Source organism: Orcinus orca, chromosome 5, assembly GCF_937001465.1.
Source record: "Orcinus orca chromosome 5, mOrcOrc1.1, whole genome shotgun sequence".
NCBI lineage: Eukaryota > Metazoa > Chordata > Mammalia > Artiodactyla > Delphinidae > Orcinus > Orcinus orca.
In genome coordinates, this window is record NC_064563.1 from 32,194,425 (window position 1) to 32,219,579 (window position 25,155).

Below are 25,155 nucleotides of genomic sequence, written 5' to 3' on the forward strand. Positions count from 1 at the left end.
AATGGCCAAAGCTGAAGCAAGTTGAACAACAAAATAAAATAGTATTGAATGGGCTTCCCTGGTGGCGCAGTGGTTGAGAATCTGCCTGCTAATGTAGGGGACACGGGTTCGAGCCCTGGTCTGGGAGAATCCCACATGCCGCCGAGCAACTAGGCCCGTGAGCCACAACTACTGAGCCTGCGTGTCTGGAGCCTGTGCTCCGCGACAAGAGAGGCCGCGATAGTGAGGCCGGCACAACGGGATGAAGAGTGGCCCCCGCTTGCCACAACTAGAGAAAGCCCTCGCACAGAAACGAAGACCCAACACAGCAAAAATAAATAAATAAATTACTAAACTCCTACCCTAACATCTTAAAAAAAAATAGTATTGAATTATAATCCAAAAATATAAAATAAATGTCGATGAGTCTGCGTTAGTACAAATGATTGGGTGAATGAGTGAGAATAGACAAATCTCTCATACTGAAAAATTTCAAATGGTATGCGTAAATGCTCCACCTTCAAGGAGGTGGATCAAGGAGGTGGAGCATAACTCCCCACCCCTTAAATGGTGGGATGCACACAGTGACTTTCTTCCAAAGGGTACAGTTTGGAAAGGAGAGGAAAAGTAACTTTACAGTGGAGAAACCTGACAAATACCACCTCAGCCAACTGATTAACAGGTCAACATTGAGTGATAAATCACATTGTTAGTATATACACTTGATACGAGGTGACAAAAATGATACTTTGTCTCTCACATCTTCCTCTCCAAACCCATAATCCCAGTCTAGTCATTAGAAAAACATCAGACAAACCCCAGTTGAGGAACATTGTATAAAATATCTGTACAGTACAAAATCCCTGTACAAGATTCTTCAAAATTGTCAAGGTCACCAAAACCCAGGAAAGTATAAAAACTTGGAGCCAAGAGGAGCTTAAGGAGACATGATGTGAGTATGTCTAGGTGCCCTGGATGGGCTCCTAGAACAGAAGAGGTCATTAGACAAAAACTAAGAAAATCTGATTTAAGTATGGACTTTTGTTAATGTATCAATTTTGGTTCATTAATTATAACAAATGTACAATACAAATAGTAAGGTGTTAATAATAGGTGTAATTAGACGTGATATATGTGGGAATTCCTTGTACTATCTTCACATTTTTTTGTAAATCTAACACTGTTCTAAAAATAATTTATTTAAAAATAAGCAGTAAATTCATTATATATTAATCCACACACACAAATGGTTGTCAGGCTGTTAACTATTAAGAGGAGTGAAAGAGTACTGTGAAGAATACAGGAATACAGAATGAAGGGAGCAGGTCCTGTGAGCAGGGAGAAAAGCCCCTCCATGTTATGCTTTGTAATGTTCCTCCAGGGCCCTCTGGTTATAAGCCTACCTGTGCAGCATATGACAAAAGAGAAATGTTTACAGAGTGGGGCAAACTAGAATACATTTGGAGATGAGGAACAGTAAATTGATAACTGAAACAGGCTATTATGAGAGTGAAGTAAATCACTCAAGAGAGACTATAAAGATTGAGAAGATGCTCTGGAGAGACCTAAGGTAACTGACAGGTAAGGAGTATAGGGAGGGAAAAGATATCTGAAAGACAAGGGGGATAACATTGCCTGTTGAGAGAGTTTCAAAAAATGTCTATTGCGTTTAGCAACATTACTTTTACTGGTGGGCTTGGTGAAGCAGCAACCCTGATGAGTTTATATATGAATGAAATTTATGGGAATAATAACAGTGACTGCAAGCAATTCTATCTTGACTCTAAAGGTGAGACACAGATAAGGTGATAACTAGTGTTGACTTTTTAAAAAAAATTGGGGGTGTGGGATGGGTTGTCAATTGAAGAATGTAAACTGTCAAGGCGGAAATGTTTGCTGTATTTCTAGTATCTAGAATGGTTCCAAATATGTTCAATATATATTTGTTGCATGACTGGATAAGAAATATTTGAGCACTTAAGTCAAGGGAGAAGTTGAATATGTAGCTTTTTCCAAGTAATGTTTTATTTTTATTTTTTTTTTATTTTTGCGGTACACGGGCCTCTCACTGTTGTGGCCTCTCCCGTTGCGGAGCACAGGCTCCGGACGCGCAGGCTCAGCGGCCATGGCTCACGGGCCCAGCTGCTCTGCGGCATGTGGGATCTTCCCGGACCGGGACACGAACCCATGTCCCCTGCATCGGCAGGTGGACTCACAACCACTGTGCCACCAGGGAAGCCCTAAGTAATGTTTTATTGAACAAGGTTTCTGAGGAAACAGAATATTGAGGAAGAGAGGAAGAAGAAAATGTCAAGAAGGGGGCATGGTTGGGGCATGGTTAAAATGTTCAGCATTGGCATTATTGTACAAAATATTAAATCTTTTTCTTTTGACTTTATTTTCATGCCTTGTATAAATTAACTTGTACTTTGCTGTTTGCGCTTTGTTTTTATCAATGAAAACATTGTAAAGCTTCCTTTGGGATTATGTCTCTTATCTATAACAGTGCTAACTTCCCTTTCACAAGATCAAACATAATTTGAGATCATTCTTGCATAAAGCAAAGTATGCCTGCATTTAACTTAACTTTTCCTCATCTTTTTATTCAGTCTACAAATAAGAAACCTCGAAAATCTCCAGGAGAGAAGAGTAGAATTGAAGCTGGAGTTAGAGGAACAGGCCGTGGAAGAGCTAATGGGCATCCTCAACAGAATGGTGAAGGGGAGCCTGTCACATTATTTGAAGTGGTGAAACTGGGGAAAAGTGCAATGCAGGTAAATTTTAAGTGTTTTTTTTTTTAAGTGTTTTTATCGTATTAGTAAAGCAATACAGTCAATAGCATGGAACCTATTCGTGTATATATTGACATTTTATATACTCTTGTTGATTGTGTAATCAAGAATTTTATTAACTTAAAAGTTTTTCTTTGCTTGTTTTGTAAAAGGTGTCAGGAAAGGCATTTTTTTTAATAGTGAGTTTAAGATTACAAAGTTTAGATTACATTGTGCTGAGTAAAGTAACTTGCATGTAACAGGAGCTGCCTAAGAATTTTTATTGCCTTAATAGTATGTGTTTTTTTAAAAGTTTGACTTAATATAAGTAACATGTGTATTGAAGAATATTTGAAAGAAGAAAAGGTATAAAAAACATTCCTAAGAGTGAATTAGGAATAACCACAGTTAATATTTTATGGTTATTTGTGTGTGTGTGTGTGTGTGTGTGTGTGTGTGTGTGTGTGTGTGTGAGAGAGAGAGAGAGAGAGAGAGAGATCTTTTATAACCTTCTTACTCTTTTCTCTCTCCTCATTGACTCAACAAATACCATTAAATAGTTTAGAAGAGCATATATTCATTGGCTTCTTACTAATTCATTACAAGGATAAACCATGATTATGTGTTTCTTTACATTTTTTTCCACTATTTTAAAACTTATCATTTGTATTTACTTCCCCACATCATTTTTTCATTTTAAAGTACTAGAGGTAAAATTATTTTATTATAGAATATTTCTTAACTGTGTGGTAATAATACCATTTTTACTCTCCAAAAGTTGTACTAGTTTAGCTTTCACCAGAAGTGTAGCTAGCAGTTGGATACTTTATATTTAAGAATTATTTGACAACATAGGCAAAGATGGTAATTCATTATTTTAATTTGCATTTTTTGATTACTGATGATTATATGTTAAATCTTTTAATTTGATATCTGCTCATTTTTGATACTTCATTTTCAATTTAAGTCTGAAATTTAGGTAATTGATGAAACAGATTTATTTTTAGACCTAAAAGCAGGCAAGTTTTCATTAGAATACCTTCTATTTTTTAACCTGTATTTCCCTTTGAATTCCTTAAGGGAGTTTAGTGTTTACTGCTTTTTATGTATGTTACCAGATTGATGTGTTCAAGAATCCTGGAATTTGTATGGGAAGGGAAGGAGGTGGAGTGGTGGGATGATGCTAAATAGTAAAAGAAATACTGAATTCCCAGTTACCCAGAACAATGGACAACCTTAGATTACATAAGTATAATTTTAAAATATATTAAGTGACGTGTAGCCATTAAGCTTGACAGTTTCTTTATTATACTGTAATAGAAAAATTGTTAACAAGCTACAGAAATACTATTTTTGATTTCTGTTTATTGCCTCCCACCCTTACATGGAAACACAAGCAGAAAGATGAAGGAAATTAAATTTAAAAACTGCATTTCAGTATTTTGCTTTTCATTTTTCATGCAGAACTTTATTTTTCCAACTTTTACTTAATATGAACAAAATCTTCAATATTTAATATGAACAAAATCTAGTCATCTGTATTTGATACACACTAGTGAGTAGTGTACGTTTTTTCTTTTTTGCCCAGTATCTTCTATATTCTTCATCCACATTACTCTTCCCTGTTGCTGTTTCCATACTTTACTCTCTGCTTAAATTCTTTTGGATTCATGTTTTATGAAAGGTAAAGATTAGTAGTCAGAGCCTACTGCTACTTGCATAATTTGGTTTTAAGTCACTTTTTCAACTTTTTCTCACTATTCTTCTATTGAAGTTGACCCTAAGCATTTTCTACTTTGCTGTAATTTTTTATTATTCTTTTATGTTTTTCTTTCCTAGCTATATTCAAATTAATCTACAAACTTCTGTAATTTTTTTTTTACTCAGCGTTCTGTTGTAGGCATTTTTTCCCATGAATTAACCTTATAATTTTAAATAGTTATATACTATTCCCTAATGTGGCTGGGCCGTGATTTATTTAACCAGTTTTCATTTGGGCTGCTTTATTGTTAAAGAAGAATATAAGTATATTTAAGATAACTATTTAAGAGTATTTAAGAGTAGTTATTTAAGAGTAGTTTAAGAGTATTTAAGAGTAGTTATTCTATTAAACATAGTACTTCTTTGAATATCCTTATATATCCCTCTGAAATGTGCACGTGGGAATCCTTTGTAACATAAATTCCTGAAAGTGGTTGCTGAGCAAAAGGAATGCATGTTTAAAAAACTCTGTTGCAGGTCTTTTATTGAAGCTGGCACACTAATTTAAGTGTTTATTACCTCTTCACTTCAAACATAAAGTAATGAAAGATAAAATATTAAAAAGAGGATAGACATTAATGAATTTAGAAACTAAATGTTTCTGTGGTTTATGTAGAAGAAAAACTACCTGGTGATCAGGATTGGGCTTAAGGTAGCAGAAGCAGGCACTTGTAGCCAAGAGTTTGGCTCTTGTGTGTTAAAAAGATGAAAGGTGCTTCATGAAGGGTAGAGGAATAGAGTTAGGCTTAAACTACATGAAGCCAGGGCCTAACACGTGACTCCATACTTGTAAAGGAGACTGAAGAAAGCCGCTGAGAACTGCTGCATAGGCTAAGGCTTATGATTAGGGGGATTGTATATCTCAGGTTACCCTTCAGACTCTAGTTTATGCTTATCATCCATGTAGTTATTAGTAGAGACTCCTTTAATACTCAAGAGGGTCCTAGTTTGGGTAATACCTTATACTAAAACCCCACTTTTAGAAAATCATGGGCTGAAGGAAGGGAGAGGACAGACATAGTCCTTATAACCAGGTCCTGAATTAAAATGGCTACTTTCTTGGTTGGAGACTGGGTCTGTAAAAATCCCCTGTATCATCTTAGACCAGGAAGTTCTTTCTAAGTCCACTATATGATCTAGTTGTGCAGTGGAGTGAGTAGAATGAGCAGAGATAATCACAAAATCATTGGCTAAGGAGGGATGAATAATAAAAGAAATAAGTATATTTAAGATTCTAGAGAGATGAAAGAAGAAATTCTATCTAATACCAAATAGGAAATAAACTTAGTAAATTGGTTTTACTGAGGATAAAAAGCTACATTAGATGCCATCAAAGGGAGAATTGAGGAATTGGCATTCATTAGGAATTCATTTAGAATGTAGCCCAGAGAAATAAAAAAGTAAATATGAAAGAGCAGTTGAGTGACTTTGATGTGGATTAAAAGGGTTCCAAAATATGCAGGGGAAGAATCCTGAGGGAATAGTAGAGACATAGTTTTTGAAGAGGTAGTTTTGTAGAAATTTACAGTCACATTTCCTTGGATCTAGAGTTCGTTCTCAGGAGTCAACAAGATAAGTGAAAATCATCACACAGCTAGTAATAGTACAGGCATTCCTTGTGTTTTTTGTTTTTTCCTGCACTTCACAGATGCTGCATTTTTTACAAATTGAAGGTTTGTGGCAACCCTTCGACAAACAAGTCTATCAGCACCATTTTTCCAACAGCATTATTTTTTAATTAAGGTATGTACAGTGTTTTTTTAGGCATAATGTTATTGCACACTTAAGAGACTATAGTATAGTGTAAACATAACTTTTATATGCACTGGGAAACCAGAAATTCATGTGACTCTCTGTATTGCAATGTTTGCTCTATTGCGGTGGTCTGAAACCAAACCTGCAATATGTCTTAAGGGATGCCTGTATAGTATAACTGTAAAATATTGAGGACTGAAAGAAAGTCTTGAAATATTTCATTAAAGAATGCTTGACCCTTTTCTCTGACTACAGTGCAATAAGGTTGAAACACACAAAATAAATTCCCCTTCTACACTACATTATACTCACAAGTCTGGAAAGGCGCTTTTAAATAATTCATGTGGTAAAGAGGAAATAAACAGAGTTGAAATGTGAATGTTAGTGAAAGTAATGTTAGTGAAAAATTGAGGCCAGCTAAAGCACTACTTGAATAAATATACAGTCTTAAATGTATTACTATTAGCAAAAGTAGTACAAACTTAGAGAAAGAAAAATAGGAAAACTAAAGTAATTAGGAAGAAAGGCATAATAAAAGTAGAAATGGAAATTAAATAGAAAAAGAAATGGTAGAAACGGTCAACTAATTCAAAATATTGGCAATTTCAGTTCAGTACATTTTTAAGACTTAGAGGTTTTATCTTAGGAATGCAAGGGTGGCTTAATGTTAGAAAATATTTTACTGTTATATAGCAGATAATCCTGGGGGGAAATTGATATAGAATGTTTAGAAAAATCATTTGATAAAATATAGCTGATATTCATAATGAACAATAACTCTTCATGAATAAACGAACAAGAGAGAAGTTCCTTAGATAAAGTTATCACACAAAAACCTTATAGCTCACATCACGGCACTTTTTAATTTTTTATTTTTGGCTGCATTGGGTCTTCGTTGCTACGTGTGGGGTTTCTCTAGTTGTGGCAAGCGGGGGCTACTCTTTGTTGTGGTGCGCGGGCTTCTCATTGCAGTGGCTTCTCTTTGTTGTAGAGCATGGGCTCTAGGCACATGAACTTCAGTAGTTGTGGCACTTGGGCTCCATAGTTGTGGCTTGCGGGCTCTAGAGCGCAGGCTCAGTAGTTGTGGTGCACAGGCTTAGTTGCTCCGCGGCATGTGGGATCCTCCCAGACCGTCCCCTGCATTGGCAGGTGGATTCTTAACCACTGCGCCACCAGGGAAGTCCCTCACATCGCGGCATTTTAAAAAGGGAAATTTAGATGAATTCCCAGGAAAAAGCACTAGAGTATAACAATTGAAAAGGAAAATACAACATTTTCCGTATTTGCAGAATATACAATTGTCTATGTAGGAATTTCAACATAAACTAGGGTATTAGAACTAATGAGTGATCAGCAGAACTCCTAGAGAGAAAATTAACACTAAAAAAAAAAAAAAAAAAACAGCATTCTGAACGTGTTAGAGGAAACAATAGCCCATGTAAGAAAATAGTAAGGAAAAATGAATACAATTTTGAGTGGAATAGAATAAAATTCTGTTTCATACTCTTCATATTGAGTGACATAAAAATGTCTGGAAGATAGAGTCAATAAGGATGTAGAATAACAACAAGTGGGAGTACAAATCTGTGTAACCCCTTTGGAGAAAAATTTGACAGTATTAAGAAAAGTTGACCTATTTTTCATTCATTTAGCAAATATTTAATGAGTGCCTACACGGTGGGCAACACCTTTTTCTCTTTTTTATGTCTTTCTTTTTTTAACTGAGATACTTTGAAGAAAGGGAATTCAATTCCTAGTTGTAACCTTTAGAGAAATTTTTGTGTATTTTTATAAATGAGGCAAATACAGGAATTTTTATTGCTACTTTGTAATAGCAAAGAGAAGAAAAGGAAGTAAAAAATGTCTATGAACAGGACAATTGATAAATAAAATGTGGTATATTCAAACACTTCAAATGAGTGAGCTAGAGCTCTAGGTACCATTACAGATAAATTTCAGAAATGGATTTTAAGGGACAAAGCAAGCTACATAATGATACATAGTATATTGTACTGCTTATATAAACACATATTTAAGTTTATTTAACATCAAGTTTATATTATTGGTTACTTACTGAGGAGATAGGAGAAGGAGAATGGGATCAGATGGGTGTATGTGGGGTACTACAGCAGTTACTGAAAAAGAAGCAGAAAGAAACAAATATGGCTGTAAAGTATTAAATGTTGTTGAAGCTGGATACCTTCTTGTCTATCTTGTTTATTTTATTTTTTGAAATAAAAATGGATAGCATTTCGGAAATGCCCCCCAAAAGGAGGGCTTATAATGTCCATATATTTGGAAAATGACCGTATCCCTTCCCCTTTGGAGAAGTGTGAAATGTGAAGGCTTTGATAAGATTTGTGTTAAAGAACCTGGCTGCTTTTATTTCTCCAGCATTCGAGAAACCTTTGATTCCTACAACTATTTATGACCGTTTTCTCTTTTAAGTCTTTTCTCCTTATCAGAATTGTAAAGAATCAGTTTTACTAGCTTAATAGATACTTGTTACACACCTCCTGTAATCAGATGCTGTGCTAGATAGTTCCTCAATGTACAGAAAAACAACCACAGTTTTGCCCTCATGGGAAACAGGTGTTACAGAATACTTTAATAAAACAGATATACTGAGTGGGTTGAAAACTCTGAAAATTCACTTGGGCACGTCTAGAGGACAGGGTTGTGGAAGGTTTGCCTGTATAGCTAAAACTTGACCTGAGACTTGAAAGATGAGTAGGAGTTAGCTAGGCAGTAGCAGAGGGCACTTCTTATAGCAGAAACAGGTCATGCAAAAATGAAATCTCTACCCCTACAAAGAGGGCATAGATGTCCAGTAAAAATAGAGCTGAGAGAAGCTAGATTCTGAACATTGAACGTTTTGGCTTTTTTTGAAATTGGTGGCATTTTTGAAAGAAAATAACATCATACTTAGCGTTTTTAGAAATACCTTTCTGGAAGCAGTACAGGTAGTGATTTGGGGTGTGTAGGGCTGGAAGAAAGACCAATTAGGAGACTTTTTTTTTTTTTTCTCTCCCCTTCCAGTGATCCAGTTGGGAAGTAATGAGTTTACATTTATAGTGTCAGTGAGGGTGAAAAGGAAGAGGAAGTGACCGATTCTATAAATATTAAGGCTGTAGGATGCTTCTGAAGGATGAGAAAGAGGACAGAATCTAAGATAATTCCTAGTTGTTTGACTTGGGGATATTCACTGAAAGGAAATTTTTAAGAGTATAGGTGTTAGTAGATGGGTATGGGAATAATTTGGTTTGGACATTTTGACTTCTAGGTGCATGACACTGACTATATGTTGAATTTTGGAACATTCAAGCTATTAATCTGGTATTTGTTGCTTTAGTAGTTATGAGTTAGCATTTAAGTGAATTTCTATAATCCATTGGCATTTGCATTTTGTTCCTCCAGACTTCAACTAAAAATGTTGGACTACAGTTGCTTCATTCAACAAAAATTCATTGAGAGCTCTTGTTTCAGGCATTGGGTTAGGTACAAGAGATAGAATATGAACTAAACTTGCCTGACCCTTCCCTTCATAGACTTGCTAATCATCGAAGGGAAAGGAAATTCTCCATACTAATCAAATGATCTGTTAATATACTATTATAAACTGTTGATTAATGCTAAGAAAACTCCGTTTGGTCTTAATGTACTGATAATAATAACTTATGTGAATGAGGAATTGGATTCAGCCTATAAATGAAGTATACTTAATAGCACAGTTTGGTCTCCTGTTTGCTTTTGACAGGTGACTATGTGGGTAAAACTGATTTTGTCCATTGAAATTATGATTGGGAAAGACATAGGTATCTTAGCGGGATAGTCTGTGATTAGTCATTCTCTCTCTTTTAGGGAGGAAACTTTGTTCTGATGTTAAAGAAAAGTATGAACTTTTATAGGACATTGATTTCTTCTAGTCCCCAACTTACAAATGAGTTAGATGCCAAATCTCAAGGTATCAAATGCAAAGGAGTTCTCCCCTAAGATTTGTGTAGGTGAATTTTTTTTTTTTTTTTTTTTTTTTTTTTTTTGCGTTACACGGGCCTCTCACTGTTGTGGCCTCTCCCGCTGCGGAGCACAGGCTCCGGACGTGCAGGCTCAGCGGCCATGGCTCACGGACCCAGCCGCTCCGCGGCGTGTGGGATCTTCCCGGACCGGGGCGCGAACCCATGTTCCCTGCATCGGCAGGCGGACTCTCAACCACTGCGCCACCAGGGAAGCCTCTCTTTAACTCTTGCTTTAACCTAATAACAACCTAATAACATGTGTGATTAACTGTAAGCTAATGTTTTAAAGTGCTTTAGTCCTGATATCTCCCATTTTCCTAGAATGAAAAGTAATATGTAAAATATACAGAATGTTTTAGGGCAGAAGATATAAATTGCTTTTTTCATTTCATAGGTATTTGAAAATCCTCAAATGATAGCTTAATATTAAGAGTGAGTTTTTGATTTTTTGTTTAGTTAGAATGACTCTCTGAAATTTGTGGATGTTTTAACCTGTCCCCAACAATTCTAGCATCTACATAGTTAGAGTAATATACTGTAAAAAATAAACCTCAGATATTGGTGACATATCATGATAGACATTAATTTCTCATATATGTAACCATTCTTATATATGTAATATAAGAATTAGTGGTAGGTGTCTTTCCTTCATATGGTGACTTAAGGATCCATGCTCCTTCCATTTTCTGGCTCCTCTTTCCCTTAGAGCCTCAATGTTGTTTGCATTCAGTGGCTGGAAGGGGAGAGAGAATGGAGCACTACCTACTTCTTAGACGCTTTTGGTCCCCCTGTTTACATTCCATTGATGGAAACTTACCAGTACTACAGTGAGCCAGGTAATGGAGTCAGTGGCTGGGTAGTTGTTACCCAATTTGGTATACACTGTGAAAGGGAGAACACGTAATTGTCATACTCTGGTTACTTTTAGATAATTAGAGGGAAGGTATACAGTAAATATTTTGATTTAATTTCTTCAATACAGAGATTATAAAAGCTGCTGATTAGTGCTAAGATAAGAGCATTAACTCCTTATAAGTTATTTAGAACTAAAGTCCTAAGTTGAAGTTAGGGACTCTAGGAATTTCCACAGCCTATATTCAGTTACATCCAAAGATACCTACTATTTTTCATGTATTTAGCTTCAGTAAACACATTGCTGTTGTTTTTTTTTGTGTTGTTGCTGATGTCAAGCTTGTGGCTTTAACGTAGGTGTTTCAGATATTATTAGTCGTCTTCATGATATCCCCTAACCTTCCAAAGATATCATCCACAGGTATATCACATTTTATATAGATGGTCTAGGACATGTCAAGTAAATAGAGATATGACTGTTGATGTATTTGTGATTATGATAGTGAAATATTTATAAAAGATTATGTATATAATGGGTTTACTTTATGAAGTCATTTTAAGGAAAAATAGCCTTTATTTTACATATTTATTTGTGTTTATGAATTGTTTATAGATATTTGAATATATGGAATATGGTGCTTTCTACTAGCTTTATTTTCACAGAGAGGACCTAACTTATTTTAATGCTTCTGGTCAAAATTCCTTACTTACAGCTTCAGTAAGAATTGAAATACAGAAAATATTATATGAATAAAGACATATTGAACTATGAGACTTTTTTAGAATTTCTTCTTTTGTCCACCTCAGTAAATTTGGATTGAGTGTGCTTGTGCAGTTTCTTACCCTGTACACTAACTTTAATCATGTATAAAGCAGAACCCTTCAGAAATTTTTTTTCATGATTTGTGTCCAAACTGCTGAAGAAAACTATATATATGTTGATATAATTCCTTATCATTTCCTGGGCTTTGGTCCTAAGCCTTTGAGATGAGAAGGCTTTTCCTCCTGGTGAGGACTTTTGATCTAGTACAGGATTTCTTAACCTGGAGTCAATGCTAGAATTTTTGATAAGCATGAACAGAAATGAGGAGAGTGGTAAAAAAATTTGGAATTGATTTAAAAAAAATAAGTGCAGAGAGAAAACTGATCTGGGACATTTAAAAGGATTGTTAATGGCATTGAAGACTAAATTTGTAGCAGTATAACTTCATATAATTGTTTGATTTTCCTCCTGCAGCCCTGTAACCAGATATTAGAAATGTGAATTTACTGTTTACTAGAAGGAACAAAAATGTAGGTTTTGATCTGTGCCAGGAACTCCTTCTCAGTAGTTATAGTCCTTTGAGGGTTTTGAATTGCTTGAAACAAGACAAAGACTAATCTGACATGCACAGTCTTAGAAAGTGTATATAGATGTTGTGTTGTTTGCAGCATCATTGGGCTAGGATATGAATGTTTCCTAACTGGCTGTGGAAATTCTGGACTATGTGAACACACATTTTCAAGAAAGTTAAAAACTACGTATTCTCTGTTAAAACTCCATCTTTCACTCTTCACTCAGAGATACGTGCCTTGGTGTGTTTCTTTCTAGCTTCTCCTTGTGAACTCTGTTGTCTTATGACATTAAACTTGATTGTGCTTAGGTCTTTTCTTCCTGTCCGTTTTAAGTAGGTCTGACAAATATTAATCTGTATTTTTACTAACATCCAGTATTTTAACTGAGAAGAGTGTGATTAACCGGACTAGACAGGGTTATTCTGGGCGATATGATAGGAAATTATTTACCTATAATATCCACAAGCCTAACTTTGTTTATGAAACACCATTATTTCATAATTTAGGTATCTTGATTTTAGAAGACACATTAGAGACAAATATTCTGTACTCTGAAAGAGTTGTTGCCAACTTTATGACAACTCATGCATTAACAGCAAAACAGGTGTATTTTCACTACAGTTATGTCTTAATAATCCATGTCATCGTATCCACCCATGTATCTTAGATTTGTATGCTATGATATCACTTCCTGGTCATTCAGAACCAGCCATTTCACACCTTTTCCCCACACTGCATACAATAGCAGATTATTCTTCAGTTATATTAAGCACTGGGAAGGTTTTTTTTAAAAGATGTTATTTTAGAAATCCTTTTAGAACTATTCGGTTTATAAAATGTTTCTGATATTTAGTCATTTCATAAATTACAGAAGGAATTGATGAATCCCAGAGTAAAATGGAAGAGAAAAAATAACTAGGATGACTTTAACTCCACTTTTCTGCTGCTTGTGCAGAAATTCCAGAATAACCTTCTATTAGTAGTTGAAGCCATCGTCAACACAAAGCAGCTCTGAGAGTCCTGGCAAGAGATTGAAAGGATGTATAATAGGATTTAGGACAGACTTTTCTAGCATAATTATTAATAGCACCCTCTTTCACCCTCTAAGTGTTCTAGTTTGTATGATAAATTGTAATGACATTGTAAGAATTGGTAAAGAAATGAATGCAAGATAAAGACGTTAGAGGACTGAAGTTCTTGATGAGGCTCAAAAGGCAAAGTGTGAGTGTAAGACGTTCTGTACTAAATGGACAGAGATCATTCCAGGTAGTATGGAAATGATTTCAAAGATGGAATAGTTCTTAGATGTCTAGGATGTGAATGGAGAGTCTGAAGTAAAAACATTGATGGTCTTTTAGACCAACAGAAGTAAAAATTGTGTATCTTAAGATATCAGATATATCTTTATTAACATTGTTGAAATGGCTCTGGATGGCTTGATTGGGGTAGAGGGGAAGACTTTGAACCAAGAAACAAAGTTCAGTGACTGGGGGTGGAGAGAGGGGTGACTGTAGAGGCTACTTAATGTATCACAAAAAGGAAGGTGGTGGTAGGACGGTAAGCCACCTGGCATGGGTCTTAAAGGCTGATGAGTTTCGAATGCTGATACATATAGTGTGGCTCGGATATGACAGTAGCTAGGAGAGGCAGTTATCATAAAGCACAAAAAAGGAAGTACTGTAGTATTCTGAGGCCATAGGGAAAACATCCAAGTTTCAGATTGGGCCAAGGAGGTAGAGACAGATTTTGTGAATTGGTTTTAATGTGTAGAGTAATTTTACAGTGAACTGCTAGTTCAGGATGTTTTCAGAGGAAATAGTTGGGAAGGAAAATCAGTGGAAGAGTGAATTAAGAGAAAGAAACCAAGAACTGTGTAGTATTTTAGAGCAGGAAAAAAATGGGATAACTGTTTTTTTAATGGTTGTAGATGATACAGATTACATAGTCATTTTAAGAGATTTACTGACTTCAGGGTTCAGAAAAAACTTGGCTTAAAATGGTTTGAAAATTCAGTGTATGCTGTCCAGGTGTTTTTAGCTTTGATTGACCTAAAATGGACCCCTATTATTTAATAGTGGGGAAAATACTGCACTGTTAGAAGACAGAGTTGTCATTATTTAGCTGGGATGGTCTTGGGAAAGTCACCAAACATCTTTCACCTGTAATTTCCTTATCAGTAATTGATGTTCTGCCCATGAGGCTTCTTATGAGAATCAAATGAGGCTGATTTATGTCAGTGTATTGTGATACAAAATATTTTAGTCATGCTTGGTTTATGATAAAATTCAAAGCTCACCTTTCAGTGAGGCTTAATGTGGTTTTGAATCTGTATTTTGTGTTTGTATTTGTAGATATTGTATGGAATTCTAGAATACATCATGTTAAAATTTAGGTTAAGGCTGGAGAAAGTTACAAGGAGAAGGATTCTGAGAGGTCACGTTTTGAGCCAAGAAAGACCTTGCCAGGCATATGTAATGTCCCTTACCACAAATTAATCATGTTCTCTTAAAATGTGTGTTAGAGAACTTACCATAAGAAGATGCTGCTTAGAATAAAGTGCTGAGGTAAATAAAAATAACTCATTTGGACATTTTTAGTTGATTTCTTTTGATACCAGTATCTCTTCTAGCTGGGGAGTGGTATGACCATACAAAGAAGCATAGCAGTTCAGAATATTTCCACATATTCTCTGACACTAATTCACACAAAAGAGAAAAATAAAGGCATGTAATGAGTGTCTCTTTCTCATTTTTTGTTGTTTCTTTTTTTACTATTAAATTGTTGGCAACTCTTTGCGTATCTCTCAAATTATATATTTATATTTGCTGGCTCATGAAATACAAACCTCTTGAATCACTAATTTAACTTAAAATCTGACATCATTAGGAAGTAGCAGACCACATTTGCTCTTCAGTTTTCCATTATCAGCTCCTGCTGATGGCTTACCGAAAAACAGGTGGTCGAAGTTAACTATTATTTGAAAAACATCTGTTCAATGTGAGGTAAACTCCCTTAGCTTTCCTTAAAGTATGTACAGCTTCTTCCAGTCACATTTAATGCAGGAACTCCTCTCATACGAGATACTAGCTAGATACTTAGGATAGGCTTGTGTCCCTCCCTGTCCCGTCCCCCCTTATGATAGGCTTGTGTCCCTCCCTGTCCCGCCCCCCCCCACCAAAAAACCCCCCAAGATTAAATGGTTTTGGATATCAGGAACTATGGCAAGCACTTTTTGTATCCACTATACCACCATCCACAGTAAAATGCATATGTTCAACATTTAGTAAATAGCTGACAAATAATCATCTCACACCAGTCAGAGTAGCTATCCTCAGAAAGTCTACAAATAACAAGTCTTTGGAGATGTGGAGAAAAGGAAACCCTGTACACTGTTGGTGGGAATGTAAATTGGTGCAGCCACTGTGAGAAACAGTATGGAGTTCCTTAAAAAACTAAAAATAGGACTACCATATGATCCAGCAATTCCACTTCTGGGTATATATGTGGAAAAAATGGAAACACTAATTTGAAAAGATACATGCCCCCCAGTGTTCTTAGCAGCAGTGTTTACAATAGCCAAGATATGAAAGCAACCCAAATGCCCAATGGACGAATTGGTAAAGAAGATGTGGTGTATATACACAGTGGAATATTACTTGGCCACAAAAAAGTGAAATCCTGCCATTTGCAGTAGCGTGGATGGACCTAGAGAATATTATGCTTAGTGAAATAAGTCAGACAAAGAAAGGCAGTACTGTATGATATCACTTGTAATGTGGAATCTAAACAGTAATACAAATGAATGTATATGCAAAACAGAAACAGACTCACAGATATAGAAAACAAACTAGTGCTTGCCAAGGGGGGAAGGGCAAGGTAGAGCTATGGGATTAAGAGATACAAACTACTATGTCTAAAATAGATAAGCAAGAAGGATATATTGTATAGCACAGGGAATTATAGCCATTATCTTGTAATAACTTTTAATGGAGACTTATCTGTAAAAATACTGAATCACTATGCTGTACACCTGAAACTAATGTAATACTGTAAATCAACTGTATTTCAATAAAAATTTTAGAATAATACAAATGAATCTATATACAAAACAGAAACAGATTCACAGACAGAAAACAAACTTATGGTTACCAAAGGAGAGAAGGAGTGGGGGAGGGACAGATTAGGAGTGTGCGACTAACAGATGCAAACCATTATACTGTCTATAAAATAGATAAGCAACAAGGATTTACTGTATAGCACAAGGAATTATATCAAATATCTTGTAGTAACCTATAATGGAATATAATCTGAAAAAGAAAAACTGAATCACTATGCTGTACACCTGAAACTCATACAATATTGTAAATCAACTATACTTCAGTTAAAAAAAATTTTTTTTTAATGGTGGAATTTTGAATCCTCAGGATTTTTTCTTTGATTAGAAGTAAATCAGTATTTTTCTGAAATATTTATTGTTCATTAGTATTTCCTTTAAAAGTCTTAAAATTCATTTATGTATATAATGCAACACCATTCAAAATCTTAGGGATTGATTTTGAAATTGCTGAAGTGATTGAGAAGAACAAATTACACTTAGAAAATTCTGAAAATGAAAAGTAACAAGGGACTCACTCTACCAATTAATAGACTGTACGTAAAGCTACAGAAAATTTTAATGCATGTGATTGGCTCAACTGGCAAATGGATCAGTTGAACACAGACAGACCTACGTATATATGAAAATTTAATTTGTTAAAAAATGTGTCGTGCCTGTTTCTTTCTCTTCATAATTGTCACTTGATTAACAACTTGAAAAAAATGTAGAACTTTAACTCCTATCATGCACCAAAGTCTAAATGTAGTAGAAAATTAAATATAAACAATGATGTCATAGAACTATTAGGAAAAAATTATATGAAAAATTACTGGATTTGAGAATTATAAAAGTTAAAAAGCAAACTTAAAGCAAATATTTCACTTATTTAAAAGCCTTTAGTATTTAGCCTTTTACCCATTATATAATATCTATTTTCTGTTTATTGCTTTTAATCTTAAATGCTAGTTTTATGTTAATATTGCCACTTCAGCATTTCTGGTTTTGTTTATTCACCTAGTATTTCTTGATCCATATCTTTATTTTCTTCTTTTTAGAAGCCAAATTTTATTTAAGTAATATATGTACATGATTTTTTAGAAAAATCAAAGAGTACAGTGACCAAAATTGCAGTCGGTCATGTCTTTCCCTACCCATTCCCAGTCCTGCTCCTCAGAGTAATGTTTTTATTTCTTTTAGATTTTTCTTCTGATATTTATTCTACATAATTATTTAGTGTTATTTTTGACAGCATTGTGCTAATTGAATATGATGAACAGAAAGTATTAAGTACAAGCAAATCTTAGAAAGACATACAAAATAGAGGGCAGTAACTCTCTAAAAACATTAGGGGCCCCATGGCCACCTCAGTTAAGTATTTGGGCATTCGGTGGTTGGGGCATGTCATCAAAATAGTGAACTAGTGTGATGTTTTATGGATTGTAAAGATGATCAAGATATCTGTGCACTGTTTTGGTGGTCAGACTCAGGTGTTGCCCCTGGTGGCCCCCACCTTCTGCTATTCATGTCCTTGACCCATCCCTTTGAGTGTGTTGAGACCTGTGACTTTCTTCTAACCACCAATTATAGCACAGGTGATGGGAGGGCAATTCTGTGATTACACTGTGTTATGCAAGACACTATCTTGCTAGCAGGTTTGCTCTCAGGATTCTCCTTGTTGGCTTGACAGGTAATTGATCATGTTGGAGAAGCCCATGTAGCAAGGAACTTCTTGGCCCTGAGAGTTGTTTCCAGCCAGTAGCCAGCAGGAGGTCAGGGCCCTCAGTCGACAACCAACGGCAAGGAAAGAAATTCTCCCAGCAACATAAGTGAGCTTAGAAGTAGATTCTTTCCCATTTGAGCCTCCAAATGAGAATGTAGCATAGTGAATATCTTGATTGCAGCCCTGTGAGACCCTAAGCAGAAGATTCAGTTGAGCTGTATCTAGATTCCTGACTCTCACAGATTGTGAGATGTAGATAACCAAGACAACTGTTTATGACAGAAAGCAGGAAAATTAACGTAGTGCTGAAGCAACACTGTGAAAGTTACACTTTTGTCCATTCCAGGTAAAAACAACTTACTTTGAGTGGTCCTTGTTAATTGGAGAAAAAGGCATTAGCCAGGTTAGTAGCTGCTTATCAAGTGCCAGGGTCTGCAACTGCCGTGAAGGTCACCACGTGATTAAGCTTATGATGATTCATAGTTGTTCTCCAGGATCCATCTGACTTCTCTGTTGGCCAAACTGGTGAGTTTAATAGGGGTATGATAGGTTTCACTGCCTTTGCCTCTTTGAGGTCTTTGATTAAATTCTGTAATTCCCCTGGGGATGTAGTATTGCTTCTAGTTTATTATCTTGGTAAGGAGAGGAAGTTCCATGAACTTTGCTTTAGACATTCCTACCATAATGCCTCTTATCCCACGGGTCAGAAAGTTAATGTGGGGTCCTTTCAGTTGCCAGGTATCTCTCTTCCAAGTATCTATTCAGCAACCAGGGAAATAACCACAGGGTGAGTCCCTGGACCATTTGGGCTCACTTTCAGTCAGACTGGAGTTAAAACCCCATGTATCACCTGACCCATGTATCATGTATCACCATAAGCCTCTAATTTAACTTGTGGACCTCAGTGCCAGGAAATAAGGGCGATTCAGAGACAGTGTCTATTAATGAGAGTGAGTGTTTCCTTTTTACAGTACGTAGTACCTCTGATTAATGGCTGCAAGTCTCTGGGGAAGAATTAGAGGTGTATGGTGTGACTTGCAATAGCTGTGCAGGCTCCTTTTTCAAGGGACCTGGTTTCCACTTTGTTCAACTGACTCTGGATCTGTGAGCTAACCCAGGTTTAGTAACTGGTGAGAAGGCTATAACTCTCCAATGTGTTGGAGACAAAGTTAGACTTCTGGCTACCAGACCTAGAGTTTTTCCTGTTATATAAATTAAACAGTATTCTACTAGGCTGCCCACCTGTTTTGTTCCCAGGGGCACTGTAATCAGTTAGCTGCTATCAAAAATTTCTGTGGGCCAAATCATTCTGGTGACAAGTACATCCCTGCCTCCCCTTACAGGTAATGAACCCACCTTGTCTTTGACGATTAAGTATAGCCACTTGGGCTGTATTAGCTTGGCTGTCATCATCTCCATTGATGATCTTCTTAATGACCACATCCCCTACACTCATACCAGGCTCACACAGGAGAGTAACCACAGACCTTTGTAAGAATGGGAGATGTAGCTCCTCCCTTCACTAATTGCTTTCTGGGCCCTTTTGTATAACATAGTTGAGGAATAGCAGTATGAAATTCTCACGTGATAAATCCAGTCCAATTCCCTAAATCATTAGATTCTTTCCTCCCTCCATCCATATCAGTGCCAGGAAAGCTCTGGCATCTCAGCCTTTAAATCCAACTTTTAGTGCACCAACTAGATAATTAATAATTAGAGCCATTTTCAGGTACATGGACTAATGTAGTAAATCTGTTATCTCTACTGAGTGCACCCATGTCAATTAATTTGCCCTGATGTAGCATTATATTTCATTCTCTTTGGTCAAATACTTCAGGAATCTACTCCACACATGGTTCTCCAATTTCTGTTGGGTATGTAAGCTATTTCCTCTTGGGTCATAGTGTGTACCTGTCCCCCTGGAGCATGCTGAGATTTGACCCTAGTTACGGATCTAATGGCAAAAGGAGTTGATTGTGGTGGGTCTTCAGGAGAATGAGCAACCCCCTTCAAGGCATCTGCCCATGTGAGATCATCAGAAGGTTTTCAAGCCATGGGAGGCTAGTGTTCTTAGATGCTGGAAAGCAAGCTACTTCCACTGGTGTGGAAGGCTCACAATTAGTGGTGAGGGGCTAAGGGAGTGGGAAAGAGCTCAAAATTGTTAGTTTCGTCTAAGACCAACTAGATATCTCCATTCTAATTTCAGGATCTCAGTCTTTCCCGATCAAGGTTTTAATTTTCAAATGAGAAACTTGATGAGATTGAATTCAGCTGTTTTTGTAATTCAGCAACCTACACAATTAAATTTTTAGCTTGACCTTCGGCAATATCAGCCCCATACGTATAAGAAAGAAGAGATTCTTCCAGGGGAATCATGGAAGCTCTCTGGTTCTCACACTGTGACTTAAGCTGAGAGTTAATGGACTTGAGCTTGTCATTTTCTAAGTGCTCAATTGTACACAAAAGTATCTATCTCATACTGCTGTCCTCACAGTTCTCACTACTGCTGTAATAGCAAACATAGCAGCCACTTAAGTTCCCAAGGCATGTGCTTGAGTTGACACTTCATCACAGTGTACCACAGGTGTTAGCGTCACTGTTCTGAAACTACTGTATGCCATAGATTACTAGCATCCCATTTCCTTGGCGAGCAGCTCAGCCCTGTGCTTAATCCCAAGGGCATGACCAAACCAGTCCCCAAATCTTATCTTTACTGGTTTATCATTTGGAACCACTCCTGGGACTAATTCTGTACCAGTCTGGATTCAGTCAGGAGTCGAAACTACAGAGTAATTTGAATTGGTAAAATGCATTATACATAATTGCTAAACTATGATAGAAGAGTTAACTATAAAGATGTAAAAATAACACTAAATCTTCTAGGGCTGAAGGAGATTTCTCAAGGAAAGACAGCCTTGGAAGAGAGGGGTTCCCTTCCCCAGGCGGGGGTTCAGACCTTGTTGGAGAAAGTGGAGTTACAGCCTGCTGAATGACAGAGAAGTTCACTGGATTGCCTTAACCAGAGCTGGTTCACAGTTTCTGGGCAGCAGGAAACAATATTCTGAGGTACAGTCATGTTCAGCATGGTAGACAGTTGTACAGAGAAAGATGCAGCACTGCTGCCAGCATGAGACCTGAAGCCTGCCAGTGTCTATGTCAGTAGGGCTGCATTAGGAGGGTAATCACTAATCCCAGGCTGGAGTACAAGGTTGCCAAAGGACTGCATACTCTTGGCGTGAGCCTGGGACAAACACCACTGGATTTCCTTTTATGCACTTGCTGCTATTGGACTATGTAGCAAGAGCAAGAAAAGCTAGACTCTGACATACCAAAATCAGGAAGAGAAAACCCCTTTCCTTCTGCAGTGTCCTTCCAGAGCTCTATGCTAATAAAGCTTAAATAGTGCTTACTGTGAAAGAGAAATGCTTATAAAGTCCCGTTCATTATTATAGAGCAGATACTGAAGAGTAGCTTTGGAGCCAAGGCACAGTAAATTGATAACTGATGAAGAGGCTTTCCTTAAATGTCTGGTGTTGGCAGCTATTTGCTTTCTTAAGAGAGAGGCATTGAATGCAGATTGGATGCTCTGTATGTAGAGGTGGAGTTTGTATAGATTATCTGACTTTAACTGTTGGTCCTGACATTTATGAGATTTTCTCTTTTTCCTTGGAATTTATGAATTTTATCTTGACTTGCTTATATGTGTCATTTTCCCATTAATTCTGGCAACAACTAGATAAGCTATGTTAATGTACAGATGTAAATCTTTCACTGATCAGGTGGTTTTTCCTCTTAAAATGATCACTTTAATTGTATTCTCTTTTTTCCCCATCTCAAACACCTGTACTTGTTAGTCTTAGCTATATCTACCAAATCTTTTATCCCTTACCTCATGAATTCCATTTCTGTATTTTTATTTTGTGTTGAGATTTTTTTCCCCATTCAACTTCCAGGATGTTAAATTCATTCTCTATAGTGATTATTCTTAGGTTGATCCAATGAATATTTAAATTTGATAGTCTTTTTTTTTTTAGACTTCCAGAAAGTCTTTTTATGCTTTAAATCTCCCATCTGTTTCATATATACCCAATTTACTTTTTCTTTTCTCCTTCTTGATTGCTGAGTCTTTTAGGCATATTATTTTGCTTTGACTTCTTAAGGCTCTTTTCAGTTTGGGTGGTCAAATCCAAATTATTAGGATCCCTCCACTGGCACAAATTCATATATAATAGGTGTTGACATGGTCTCCATTCCTGTATCACACTAACCAACAGTTCTGTTAATTGGATAATGTTTTCCCAGGCTTAGGAGTAGGAGGCAACTCAGCTTATTGTAATAGTCCCCTGCAATTCCTCTGAGGCCAAGAATATAAAAACTTTACATTAAGAGAATTGATATTTAAAATGTCATTTTAATTTATCTGTACCAATTTATTTAGACATCACTATTACAGTACTCAGCTTCAGACCTAGTTAGGTTATCAGATTAAACTGAAAAGTATACTTGTTGACAGAAGCTTTCTGTTTCACAGTCTGAATAATACAAAACAAAAGAAAAACAAAACTAAGATTAGCATCAAGTAAAAGTATGAAATGGGAGTTATTTTTCTGAAAATGGCATTTAAATGATATTACAATCTGTGATTCCGTTCGTAACTCTGGAATAAAATCTGGCCTGTCATGTGATGTCACACCATTTATCTGAGCTTAAAAACAAATTCTCTAAGTTTAGGCGATAATACAGTTGTGTAAAAGGACAGTGATATGATCAGATTGGCCAGAAACTGCAGTTAGTTAAAACACAAAAATCAACAAGAAGAAAAAGCAGCCTTTAGAGAACTCTGAAAACCAAGAACATTTTAGCTCATATCTGAGGGTAAAATAACAGTCTAGTTTCATGGAGTAATAAAGAACTCTTAGTCTACCTATGTAGTATTTATTTTTTTATTTGCATTCACAGAAAACATGTATATGATATTACTAAGGGCTATGGTGAAAAAAATCATCTAAATATTAATTTATTATATAGTGATTCTTGGTTGGGAAGAGGGAGGGCCCTTTATTCATTTAAGATTCCTAGTTAGGGTCTTTAGTTTATGAAGTAACTATATTGCCATCTGCTTGTATTTCTCCAAAGCAAATGAATCTACTCTTAAGCAACAATATAGAATACTAATTCTCTATGACCTTGTCTGTTTTACCGAGGTCCTATCAAATGGTCTGCCAAAAGAAGTATATTTATCTAATAGAGTTTGAAGAATGTGCACTCAGTGTACTGTGTAGATATCCATATTGAATTGATTATCTTTTTTTTAGGTTTAGTTTATAAGAAGCTTAGAGGCAGATTTAAAACTCATTTTTAACCACGACATTGACTGTTCTTTTTCACATATTTCTATTTCCTCTTCTTATCCTTGACATTTTCTTTTGTTTTCTCTTTAGTTTTTCTTTCTCAGTTTTAAAAATATTATACTTCTAACAACTACAAATTTCTTCTTATACTGTAATATGATAAAATCATATAGCAAATGTCATGATATTTATCATTTGACTGTTATCTGTGATTCAGATGCTGGCTTATGGTTTCCCTTTAAGGATCTGTGGCTAAGTTCTCAGAGATTTTCATTTTAGTAAAGTCTTAGATTTAAACTTCTTGGAATGAATCAAGGGCAAGCCTGTCAGTGTCACAGTTTGAATTTTTGTATATCTGTTTGTATGCTACTATAAATGCATGTGTGTGATACCATTTACTTTAAAAGAATCATATGTTTCTCTTTTTAATTAATATGTCACAAATAACTTACTGTATCATTAGTGCTAACGTATCAGTACAGCTCATTTGTATAGTTACATTTTATTCTAGTTTGGTGAAACCTTCTTTTATAGACATTTAAATTGATAGTATTTTTGCCCCAGTAAACAGTACTTACAGTATCCATGCAGGTGAGTATTATTTCTGTGTAGGAAGAAGGCTGCATATAAATATTTATAGCCACAGGGGCAGATTTTGGCAGAGATGACTGGCCACTTATCAAAAATTTATTTTTCTTTTTTCATCGTGGAGAAAGTTCCAGGAGGGTACTGGCCAAAACAGACTTCATGTTTCTGCTCCCCCACTTTTTTTTTTTTTTTTTTTGCGGTATGCGGGCCTCTCACTGTTGTGGCCTCTCCCGTTGTGGAGCACAGGCTCCGGACGTGCAGGCTTAGCGGCCGTGGCTCACGGGCCCAGCCGCTCCGCGGCATGTGGGATCTTCCCAGACCGGAGCACGAACCCGTGTCCCCTGCATTGGCAGGCGGACTCTCAACCACTGCGCCACCAGGGAAGCCCTCTGCTCCCCTTCTATCTAGATGTGGCTAGTTTACAAGTTTTAGCCAATGAAGTATTAGAGAGAGTGACATGTACTACTTCCAAAGCTGAATTACAAAAATCTGCCATGCTTTTCTGTGTTTACTTCTTCATCAGCTGGATATTGACTTTTCAGGATCAACCTTAGAAACCTCTTAGAGAGGATAATAGAGCCTCTGTCAGCTTAGGTCCCAGAATGACTGTGTGACTATACCTCGTATTTTAGATGTTCTAAGGCTATGACCTCTTTGAGAGGCTGTGGATATGTTATTAGAAATGTTTCTTCTTGTAATCTTGGAGTAATATCTTTCCCTGCTCCCTAATTGAGGACAACCAACATTTAAATGTAATGTGTGTTTCTTAAGGTGGGAGCTTAAATCATTGATTTAGAACTTCTTTTATTATAAAGTATGTGAAGCTATAAATTTCCCTCTAAGCACTATTTTACCTGCATTCTACAAATTTTGATATGTTGTATTTTCATTATCAGTCACTTCAAAATATTCCCTAATTACCAAAACATTT

The 25,155-nt window shown here is 36.2% G+C and overlaps 1 protein-coding gene across 1 annotated transcript in view; it reads left to right on the forward strand.

The window, feature by feature from the left end:
• The window catches only part of STAG1 (stromal antigen 1), a 428,313-nt gene that overhangs the window by 150,563 nt on the left and 252,595 nt on the right, over positions 1-25,155 (forward strand). Inside the window, exon 4 of the mRNA XM_033404083.2 lies at positions 2,589-2,753. Coding sequence (XP_033259974.1) covers positions 2,589-2,753 — 165 coding nt within the window. The remainder of the gene's footprint in view (positions 1-2,588; positions 2,754-25,155) is intronic.